Consider the following 12,352-nt stretch of genomic DNA (forward strand, 5'->3'; position numbering starts at 1 on the left):
ACACGCATACTCGTATACGTACATGCACGCACACACGCCATAAACCTACTTAACTTGAAACAAACACCGACCCACTTTATTCACATCAGGCCACACAGCTATAAATTTGTGTTAACGTTGGACACAGAAGCACACACACACACTTACACGTGCATGCGTTAGCAAGCACACGCAGGCTTACAAACGCATACACTCACAGTTTGACAAATGTGTCCACAAAGAGGTTAAAGTGACAGACATACACATGTCCATACTGGCAGGCATTTATCATCCATCCTCCTGCCACACACACAGCACGGTGATTTGAGTCCATTGCATGGCATTTTTCCAGCTCTCACTCTTTGCTGTGTGTTCTGCTCCCTCTCATACCACATCTGCTTGAAACATGATTAAAAGGATTAAAGCTGCATTACACCAACTGATTGTGGCATCAGAGATAACATCACTCTGATCTTAATCGTTGAAATATTTTTAAAATAGTGATGATCAAAGAAGCACATCAGACGGCAAGACTCCACTTTGCCTTATTAGACTGTGTCACCTCATTGTTCTGACGCCCAAAAATACAGCTTGTAGGTCATAATTCTAACTCTCCAAATGTGATAATGGCAGAGCCCTTCAGGTCCCAGTATCCCTGTGAGTTGTGTGTGCCTCACTGACACTTTGAATTGCAAGCTCCGTCAGAGAGAAGTGCCTCTAAAAGATTTATTTTAGGAAGAACTTGATAAATACATCTCTATTCCTGTGTGTGTTTTCTAGACTCTGCTTAATATATCAACTTAATGTATCACCAGTCAAGAAAATGTCAGGTTAATTATAACTATAACTCAAATTTAAAGTTCAAGAAGTGTCATTATGAAAGTGGGTGAAGTCACTTTCATACACAATGAATAACTTGTGCACCAGGCTTCCATATTACTTAATTCAGACCAGGCATATATGACATTTGAGTGAAATGTGTGTGTACACATAAAATTAATTAAAATTATTAGATACCTTGTCTAATGTGGAGCTTCCTGGGTTAACAAATCCCTTCCATATATGCGGGCAAATCTGACTTCTTTGAAAATCTTGACAGGAAAAAATACACAACTGATTCTAGTTAAACAACCATTTAAAGGCAAATGTGTTTATCTCAGGGCCAAGGCCAGGAGCGCCAGACATTTGGAGTGTCACATACCTTCAGGTGTGTGTGTGTGTGGTGTGTGTGTGTGTGTGTGTGTGTGTGTGTGTGTGTGTGTGTGTGGGTGTGTGTGTGTGTGTGTGTGTGTGTGTGTGTGTGTGTGTGTGTGTGTGTGTGTGTGTGTGTGTGTGTGTGTGTGTGTGTGCGCGCGTGCGTGTGTGTGTGTTGCCAGGCATCAATGTTAATGACAGAGCTGTCACCGGCCCTGACTGTAGCCCACTGAGTGAATGTGAACCACACACACAAAGAATCGGACAGCATCAGACTTGATCCCATCTGTCTTCAAGCCCATACTCCATCTTTCCGGAGCTTCACTTGGTCTTCGTGTCCACTCTCCATCTTTACACACTCAATACATCACCCCAGGGCCAACTATAGCACGTACACACACCACATCAAAAGCCTTGGGTTTATGATGGATACAGTCTATCTAGCTCATTGTACGTTTGTGCGTGTGTGTGTGCGCGCGCGGTTGCATTGACTAATTGTGTCGTTTATGCTGCAAGAAAGAAGAAAACTGAGTGTTTATTCCATTTTGATTCTAGGATTAATTTCTCTTGTCTGTTCCTTCCTGTCCCCTTCCAGCTAAGACACCTGGGTAATGACGAGGTCCACATTGTTTGGTCAGAACATTCCAGAGACTACCGACGAGGGATCATCCCCACTGAGTTTGGAGACGTGCTAATCATCATCTACCCCATGAAGAACCACAAGTACTCCATCCATATACTGAAAAAACCTGAGGTAGAAATGACTCAAACTGCCGGCTGTCATTATCTTGGGCACATTATTCAGTATTTTTGTGTTTCAGTGTTACACATAAGCCTTATCAATGGGTGGAAATGCCTATGAAACAGCAGGCCATAATTCAGTCCCCCTCTGGGCTAATCAGAACTGTAATTGTAGTGTGTCTCATTGGCCAATCGGTGTAATTTTTGCCGTAATTGTGGCACAGCTCAATGGATGGCACTACTGGAACAGTTTGATGGCTTCTCATGAAACTTAATACAAACAGTCATGGTCCCCAGAGTCCTAAGCCCCTTTCACACATGCACTGCAAACCTGAACTTATCTAGACATTACCCGGAGGTGCTGTGTGTCAGAACGTACATTTCCGAATTAAACGACTTTACCCTGCAAGCTCCCTAGTAGAAACTCCATGTAATCTCCAATTGAGCACACATGTAATCTCCAAATAGCAGCTCATTGTCCGGAGAATTCACAGCGAGTGGGCGTATTGATGACGTTTCTACAATGCTACTCGCCCAAAAAAAGAAGAAAAGAAACATGGGTGAAGAAAAGGAAGGTTCATTTACACGAAGACGAAAATGTCTAACTGGAAAGTAAACGAGATTCGTGAACTTCTGTTGGTAAGGGCCAATGCGGCAATCGTCAGACAAATTCAAGGAACGGCAAGGGACTCAATTGTTTGTGAAGAAAATACTAACGGGTTACGTGACCCTGTCGTAATATGCGTTATGACCTGCCTCCTGCACGCTCTACCCAGGCGACACCTCTCGCCTAACCCGCGGAGTATTACCAGTAGGCAAGAATACTCCTGTTGTACATGTGCTTGTACATGTGCTTGTACATGTGCTTGTACATGTGTAAAAGGGCAACTCCAGACAATTCTCTGGGCTGGTTCTCTTGACATTGTCCCGAGTTCATATGAGAGAACAGTTCTACTGACTTTTTTTCACAATGAGGTGGACGTAAATGGTCTTCAGTGAAATGTCCTAACAACTATTGGAGACAGATTATGATTATTATTATTATTATTATTATTATTATTATTATTATTATTATTATTATTATCATCTAGTCAAAAGCCAGTTATTAGGACCACTATGTGAAATAATAAACAGAAGAAGAAATGTAGAGAGACCAATCAGTCATCCGAATTAAACCGTTTACAGTAACATAGTAGAAGTCATCATGTCACACTTAAACACTTGTAGAATAACATGGATATTGTATCGATGATTGAGCCTTTTTCTATTGTTTGGATATGGAGTTGGGTAGGAAGGAAATTGTGACACGCACAGTGTGTTGGTACATAATATTTCCTACCAGACGATGCAGATATGCATCCGAATGACGAACAATCCTAGAGAGAGTCTTGCCCTAAGTCTTGCTGCTCTGGTCAATGTATCAGTCTAAAACACACAGACATTAATACCACAGCACTGATAGCATAATTATATTTCAAACGAGACCTAACACAATAAAATGCTGCTTTTTCTGTATGACATAGATACCACAGCACTAATAACATAACCTCATTCTGTTTCATTCATTCTACAAGCAAAATATATTGAATTATCATGAATCCAAAAACAAGTTAAATAAGATATTCTCTGTGTTCAGTCATAGAGTGCATGGCATTGAGACCTGGTCTACTAATAAATTCAATAAAAAGCCTGACATTATTCTCTTTGGTGGATTCCACAAGCAAAGTATGGAATTACATTGTACTTGTCAAGCTTGGTTCACTTAAATCCATTGGCTCCCAGAGATTGTTCTGTTTCATAAAAAATATCAAGAATTGTTTATCTTGAGAGGTTCCATCGGCAGTAGAATCATTATTCGTTATTAACCATAAAATGAAAAATAATCAGATTCTTTTTTCAGCTTTAATGCCTTTTTCTCTGCTCGTCTTTGTCTTTGTAGGTGCCATTCTTTGGTCCACTGTTTGATGGTGCCATAGTGGACATGAACATTTTGCCGACCATGGTCAGAGCCACAGCTATCAATGCCAGTCGAGCTCTCAAATCCCTCATCCCCCTATACCAGAACTTGTATCCTTTTTAAAAGCCCCAATCAGAATATGCAAAAACAGCATCAGAAGCCAAAGGTAGGTCACAGAAACCTTTTATTCAGTTTTATTCATTGCTTTGTTTATATCTCCATGCTAACACCTCATGGTCAGCTCTTAAAAAGTTAGTTGTTTGTCAGCTCCCCTTAGCTACCTAAAACTTGAATATTACCTGCACCATTGTATTGGCCGTTGAAATCCTTGCACATCTTAGTGTGAGTGAGAATGTCGCTTCTCACTCAGCTCAAGTGTTAAGAATAGCAAATCAATGTCCAGTGGTGTTTGGCTTTCAGAGTATAAGTGCTAGTGTGATGGAGCTGTATTTAGTTGGCTCTGAAGTGCCATATATCAAGTGTGTATGCGTCCGTGTGTGCGAAGAGAAAGCGGAACAGACAGACAGCTGTGTGTACAGTCTGTCTGCTTGATCCGATGCGATGGTAGTGTGGTTGGAACAAGCCCAGCGTTCAATACTTATCGATGACTCTCCTCTCTATCGCTGCTTCTTAAATGATGGGCTTTGCTCTCTGGTCTCACACGCAGACATGCACCCTCACGCACACGCAAATACAGACATGTGCCCACACTTATACACACTCTTTATAGTAATAAACACGGACAGACAATTACACTCAACATGGACACAGAGGCACAGTAGTTGCAGTGCTGGTTAAGAATTGTACATGCACATACACACACACACACACACACACACACCATTGTGAGGTGACAGTGTCTCCTGTTGCGGCGAGCTGAGCTACTGACTGATCATTGGAATTTCTTCTAAGCAGCACTTTAAGCAATTTGATTCCCTAATGATACTTTCTTCCTGTCTGCCTGCTTGTCTACCTGTTCTTTTCTTCTGTCCCTTAATTTCTGCCCTCCCCCATCCTCGTGCGTGTACACAGTATAAACAAAAAAAACACTCACTAAAAAAACAAAGGTGAGGAGAGAAGGGAAAAGAAGACAGGCAGTAAATACTGTAAACAGCAGAAACTTTCATTCCACTTCAGGCTGAAAGCGGCAACGATGCTGTGCTGCTACTGTATTGCACTGGTCTTGACAAAAACTCTACATGTCTGTAATTGGCTATGTCTGCTAGCTTGGCTACCCCATAGCCAGTGTGACAGCTGCTTACAAAAATTGATAGCTGCCAGTGACATACAAGTACTATAACAGCCAGAGGAGCATCTTTTATGAATAGCATCCGGAAGGGCAAGGCCTTTAAAAGAATGGTTAGGTGCTATGGCCTCTCCAGTCAAGGATAAGGCATCAGCTACAACAGGTAGCCGTGCAATGACAAATAAAATAGCCCATTCTAACTTTGGGAGACCATAATGATGCCCATAATGCAACCCATATGACACCCACAATAACACTGTCCTATAGTATAAAGCTCCCTCAGCACAAAGGCTAATACTCGCCCCGTTGAAAGAGAGCATCTGCTGATGCAAAAATAGAAAGGTCTAGTCCACTAATTTAATATGACCCCTCTTTTTCAAACTGTATCTCCCCAAATCTAACATGTGAATAGTTTAGTGTTTTTGTTACTTTTCCTACCCAAATTCCATGTCTCTTACCCTTGACTCCCTCCCTCTTCTGTTTTTATTTCCTCTGGGTGTCCTGTCTCCTTCCTCTGCTCACTCTTTGTTCTTCTTTTCGTTGTCTTTCACTGTGCTCTCTCTCTTTACTCCCCTCTTGCCTCTTGTCCTTCATCTCTTATGTTCTCTTTCTCCCCTCTAATTTTATCTCAACCCTCCCTCTCTTTTTCCTCCCTTTCTCCCTCTTTCCTCTTTTCAGAGAAATAATATAAGTGGTGGAGGTGATGCTAGCCAAGAAGGTGAAAGGGGCACAGGGATAAGGGGGGGGGTTTAAAAGCCATTTTGCTCTGCCACGTCCACCCAGCGAGACAGAGAGATTGTTAGGCTCAGTGTGGGGCTGTAGTAACTCGTAGCTAACGCCCCCAGACACCATTTTGCACGTGCGTGTGCTTTTTGTGTGACTCCAGCAATCTTGGGCGAGTGTGCAGCCATGTCAACATCTTTACAATTGTGTTTGTGCATTGTGCTACATTTTTTTGTGAGGCTGTGTGTATATCCTACTGTATGTGTGTGATCATGCACACGGGCCTGATGACACATGTGTCGCGCATGCTTGTTCCGAGGTGTTTGTGTGTGTCTGCGAGTGTCCTGGTGTGTATTGATTGGTAGTAGCAGCAGGTCGATGTCTCTGACAGGCTGAATTACAGTAATCAGTCATTATTGACTCCCCATCTCTCTGCTACACACACCTCTCTCCTCTCCTCTTCTGTTTCTTCACCTCTCCCTCCCCACTCTGCCCTCTACTTCGGTCACTCCTTGTTTCTTTCCTTTTCTCTCTCTTCTGTCTCTCGTCCTGCATCTATCTTAACATCCCTCTAAGTCTTGTTGTGCTCTCATATTTTTCTACTGCTGTCTTGTATTACTCTGCCCCCCCACCCCCTTATCATCATTTCTTTATCTCTCTGTCTAATGCTGTCCCTGTATTTTCTCTCTTGTCTCTTTAACTCCCTTATCTCAGTGCATCTCTGTTTCTCTGTCATATCATCTGTTTTTCCTCTTTTTCAGATTTTTTGACTTTTAAGTCTTTCAGGTTGTTTTTTTACTGCCCCGTCTTCTTTACTGCTCATTCTTATTGTCCTAAACTATGAGAAGCTCTGAGATCATGATGTCATAACAATCCTTAACAATTGTTGTTCAACTTGTAAGAGTTAATTAATGTTTAGGACAATGCATGATAAGATAAATCAATTTCACCGAAATGTGTTCTCTTTATACATCTATGGCTCTCACCTGCATCACAGTTCAAACCGCCAGTTCCTGTGAGATTTGTGTTGTACCGCGGGATCCCAATGTAGTCTATGTCACAATTTTAATTAAAGGGGGAAATTATTTCTGTATCTGTACCTTGATTCTGACCTGCTCCAAAATGTTTTGTGAAAATATGGCCAGTAGTTTTTCCGTAATTCTGCTGACAGACAGACAAACAAAAAGACAAACCAAGCTGAAAACGGTAATAAAAGCAATATAGGCATGAAGTGCAGGAGCAGCAATGGAGGTGCAGCTTCATTGATAAATATAATGGGTTTTTTTTAGACTTTTTTTGTTGTAAAATAAAACTATTCTCAAAGAGGGGCTGACACAGAAGCAAATTGGGAAGAGAGATGGAAAGAAGGCTGGCAGGGTTAAGTGTGTCAGTGGTTAACTGGCATTTTTCTCTTCTATTTTTCTGTCTATCTCTTGTCTGTCTGTCTTCCTCCATCCCTCCCTCTCTCTGTCTCCTGGCCCTCAGGGCGGTCCATCTGCCTTCTCTCTCTCTCTGATCTTTCATTCACCATGACTAGAGCCATCCAGCAACACACACGCACAATCGCACCGAGTGCCAGGCTGCTGGGGCAGCTGTGTGTAAGCACAGCTCTATCTCACATATCAGCTCATTGCAGCAAGAAAAGCAGTCCAAGACTCCCCAGCACACACACACACATACTGCCCTTCTCCATATAGGCCTCACTATATTCACAATGAAATGCAACACACACCAGGTTTTCAAACGTCTCTACCCTCTAATGACTTGTATGCAGAGCAGTAAATCTTTGGTTAATGTAGCGAAAGACGGGTTTCCTGTAGCCCACCACAGTGAAATCAGTCTCTCTGAACTCATAGATTAGACCAAATGAAAGTAAGAAGCAGACTGCTGAGTGATATATATCAGTGTCACCAGTCCTTAATCGACAGCAGAGTCCCTGAACCTATAGCTGTGCATGGATCATATCAGAAAAATGGTATATTCTAACTTTGTACCTGAAAAAAGTGCATTAAGGTAGCCTAGAAAGCTAGACGCACCCTAGCGGCAGCAAATGTAATTTGCAGCCAGGGTCCACATCTTGATGTGGGTCTGGCTTGTCAGGCTAGCATTAAGGGGCTCCTAAAGGGGAATTTTAAGACTGAAACACTCAGCCCTGATTTCGAAAAAAATAGGAGTTTCTTTTCTAAATTGGACCACAAAAATTATGGCATTGATTGAAATAGGTCCAAGTTTTTTATTCATGTGAACATAAATCTACTATTTAATTATTTAAAAGTTGAATCAGAGTTTTGTGACCGCGGAGCCTCTGGACTGTGTGTGTGCGTGTGTGTTAGTGAGTGAAAGAGCAAGCCGTGGCCATCCTCCATCTGCTCCTAGATGATTGTGGTTCTGGGGAACAATGTTGGAGAGACACTAAGCTGCAACACACACACACACAAGTTCCAGCAAGTGTGTGTTTGTGTGCATGAATCTTTAAATGTATATCACTTAATTTACACTTGTGTATTTCATGGTGTTTATGTTGCATGTGTATATATTTCACTCTCAAGGATTAGAGCTTGTGGGTGTGCGTGTGTGCGGACATCCCCCCCACCAGTAGTTGATTGGCAGAGATAGCTGCACTGAGGCTGGGGTCAGCATATGGCTCAGTGTGATAGCGATGCTGTGTGTGTGTGTGTGTGTGTGTGTGTGTGTGTGTGTGTGTGTGTGTGTGTGTGTGTGTGTGTGTGTGTGTGTGTGTGTGTGTGTGTGTGTGTGTGTGTGTGTGCGTGTGCGTGTGTGTGCGTGTGTATCACTGCCTTTCCCTCTTTTTCACACTCTGTTCCCAGTGAAATGATGGCAGCTCTGGGCATGTAGCGCTATTATCCCCCATATCCACACACACTCTCTCACACACACACGCACACACATGCACCGAGAGCAGCCAAACGCCTCGCGGCCTGCCTGGCTTCTCTTTGCCAGCTCCCACAATAGAGCCTATTGTCCCACTAAGGCTACAATCTGTCTGTGTGTGACAAGGAGTGTGTGTTCCTCACCATGGTAGAAAGGTGAGGGCAAAACCTTACAAATTGAAGACATTTTGTTATTGCTGATGCTGAAATGGGGTCATGTTATCCTTAACCTCCCCTGAGCTCCAATACACCCATCAGCCATGGAAGGAGCACTTTGTTTGACTTCAAAGAAAGCTGCACTGCTGCCTGTCTTCGGGTTACATCCTGCTGCATTTGATGTAATTGTGCAGTTAACAAATCAGTGAGATATTAATTACAACTGCTGATGCAGGTGTTTTAAATGTCTTAGAAATATCATGAAAAATATGTCCACTGGTTTTTTATTAATTTATTTTTATTTATTAGAATAATGAAGAAACATAAATTCACACAAGACCCCTTCTGAATGAAATTGTCAAATATAAATGGATTTTATCCATCCGTTCTTTATTGAAAACACAGCGTTCAATGAGCAGCTATTCCAGCAAATTGACAGCAAATCCGCACCGCTCGTTGAGTGGTATTTGATGCTTTACAATATGATTAGGATTAGGTTTAGGGTTTGTGTATTATTGACGGTAAGAAAAGGAATGTGTGCAGAGAGGGAGGTGATTGTGGTTAATTGTTTCCCGTCGGGCAGATAGAGGAAATGAAAAGAAAGGGGTGAAGAGGAGGGGTCACGGCTAATCTCTCCCACTTCTCCTTGGGGAAATGTGTGTGAGTGTGTTTTGTGTGTGCGAGATGCTTTTTCAGGATCTCAGTCTGTTTCACAAGCACATATTAGGCACCATGGTGTTTGACGCTGTGTAACATCTGCATAATGTCATTATACTGCATTTCGTTGTACTGCATTTCGTTGTCATTGTACTGGTACTCTGCACAATGACAAAGTTGAATCTAATCTAAATATAAAATACACCGGTTAGTCTGCTATTATGTGGATTTATGTTATAAATCACTCGAAAGTGACAGAAAAATCTTTGAGGAAAAAAAAAAGGAAAGCAGGTGTGTGAAGGCTGAACGGCAGCTATAGTGTATAGTTGGGCAGAAGACCTCTGGTATAACATCGGCAGGCTATTGATTACATTGATTAAAATATAAAACGAGAAATGTGCTTCTCATAGGATATCTTTAGACCGTACCCCTGGACTCACAATGACTACTTGCAGGTGTGTTTGTCACACAAGCAAAAAGCACTGATGTTTTAACTCAGTGTAGCAGTAAACTCAAGTTCCATTTGTATTTTGGGCATTCACCACCACACACACATAGATGTCTGACTGGCAGAGTCTATAGATAGGTCTGAGGCCTGAATTATCAAAGCTGGTTTGTGAGGACTCTTACTTTAGATATTACTCATGTTCTATAATGTATTTCATTTTCTCTAATTTCCAAAATATATGATTCATGTAATGACTCTGTGTGTCTCTGTGTGTTTTTGTGTGTGCACACATACATGCCTTGTCACCAAGAGCTGTGCAGACACATGAGTTGTAGCCATCAGTGGCTTGATCACACCTTTGATGGAGCAGACCCCCCTCTGACTGGTAAACAAGCTATTCTGTAGTGTGTGTGTGGGTGTGGGTGTAAATATGTGAATGCACTTTGTGGCAATGTGTGTGATTGTAAGTATTTTATGTGACAAGGTGTTTAAGATTCAGGGTGGATTGTCGATGGGATGATCACGACAATGGCCGAATGCAGTACAGCAAACTGTGTGTCATAAGCTCGAACAGCCGTCAGAGATTTTGCCTTGAAAAGACAGAAAGAGGAGATGGGTCTTCAGAGGCTGGGAGTAGCTATTTAAATAGATAATTGATGATTGATCAATCACTTTAAAAAAAAAAATCAGTTTTGAAAAAGAAAAAAACACATTTACAAACAGCTAATAAGTGTGACAGTATATTCCAGCAGGTGTATTCAGTGTGACCAAAAAATGTTGAAACCTTTTATCCACATTATTGGGCACAAGTGATACCAAGTTATACTATATACTGTATTATATTGCTGCACTATACTCTACTTCTACTATATACTGTTATATCTATACTATACATTGTTATCCTATGTTAAATTGACTCTTGCACTATTATATTATTACAGTCAAAGACTTGTACTCTTGTATAGTTTCTATTTATTTATTTTTTGTTTATATACCTATTATTTATTTATGTTACTTTCTATACTTACTATCTATTCTTATCTGTACTTATTTACTGTTGTTTCTGTTGTACTGCTGCAACAACCCAGTTTTCCCGCTGTGGATCAATAAAGGTGTATCTTATCTCATTAATTATATATATTAGGGCTGCTGCAACAACGTTATTTTTATTATCGACTAATCTACTGATGAAGACGTATAACATTACAAAATCGCGACCTCTTCATATTGCTTATTTTATCAAACCAAAAGTCCAAACCCCAAAAATATTCACTTATAATATTACATAATTTAAAGCACCTTTTAAACCTTGTTTTGGAACGGTGCTATATGAATAAAGTTTATTAATATTATTATAATTATTTAAGAAGCAAAAAATATTATAAATATTAAACCATGAACCATGATTGAGGTCAAATATATATATTCTGTTTCATTAAAATGTTCCTAACTTGTTCTATAAAACTTATTAGTATTATTACTAATAGGATTTTGGACGTACTACATTTCCACAGTTATTTTGAGTGTTAAAGCATATAAGTATAAGTGGAAAGATGAGATGTAAATTTTCCTCAACTTTGAATTTAACATCTGTACAAACCACCAGGGATGTCAGCAAAGACTTTTGTGTCACTTCACATATCCATATTAAGGATTCATATGTGTGTGCAGAGGATGAATATTGTCTTAACTGTTGTTAGAGCCTGCAGATAAGAACAGGATCCATCTCCTTAATCAGAGAATTATTATTATGGCCTCTGTGACGTTCACCAACGTGTGTGTGTGTGTGTGTGTGTGTGTGTGTGTGTGTGTGTGTGTGTGTGTGTGTGTGTGTGTGTGTGTGTGTGTGTGTGTGTGTGTGTGTGTGTGTGTGTGTGTGTGTGTGTGTGCATTAAATAAAGCTTGTAATTGCGCTGGCAGCTTTAGGGCTCCCCAGCGGTGACTGGGAGGAGGGTGTGTTTTTGTGTATTTCTCTCTTTGACATTTGTGTGTGCACAAAGGTGAAATAGTGGGGTGACAAGGGGCCAATTAATGTATCGGGTCTGTTTTTCTTCTTGTGGGTTTGTGTGGGTGGGTGGATGGTTTCCATGCACATTGGCCCTTAACATTTAGTAGTGCATTAGACCGACCTATCTCTGTCCTCATCTTTGGCGTACATGGACACACACATACACACACATATTCTTAATGAAATCACAAAGCCTCCATATCATTGCTATCACAGAAAGATATAAACCCATTAGCTTTTTCCTTTGGGCATGGACACACACACACACGCAGACACACACAGGTTTATCATTACACGCTGTAAAGCTTTTCCAATTGTATTATCCCTCTGATGTCCTTCTCTCTGTTGTCTG

At 41.1% G+C, this 12,352-nt stretch overlaps 1 protein-coding gene across 11 annotated transcripts in view; it reads left to right on the forward strand.

The window, feature by feature from the left end:
* Window positions 1-12,352, forward strand: part of ralgapa1 (Ral GTPase activating protein catalytic subunit alpha 1) — a 77,487-nt gene that overhangs the window by 46,386 nt on the left and 18,749 nt on the right. For all 11 annotated transcript variants that reach the window (XM_039785766.1, XM_039785773.1, XM_039785777.1 and 8 more), the window contains 2 exons: window positions 1,769-1,927; window positions 3,854-3,981. In XM_039785766.1, coding sequence (XP_039641700.1) covers window positions 1,769-1,927; window positions 3,854-3,981 — 287 coding nt within the window. The remainder of the gene's footprint in view (window positions 1-1,768; window positions 1,928-3,853; window positions 3,982-12,352) is intronic.

The sequence above is a fragment of the Perca fluviatilis genome, chromosome 20 (genome assembly GCF_010015445.1).
Source record: "Perca fluviatilis chromosome 20, GENO_Pfluv_1.0, whole genome shotgun sequence".
Classification (NCBI taxonomy): Eukaryota; Metazoa; Chordata; class Actinopteri; order Perciformes; family Percidae; genus Perca; species Perca fluviatilis.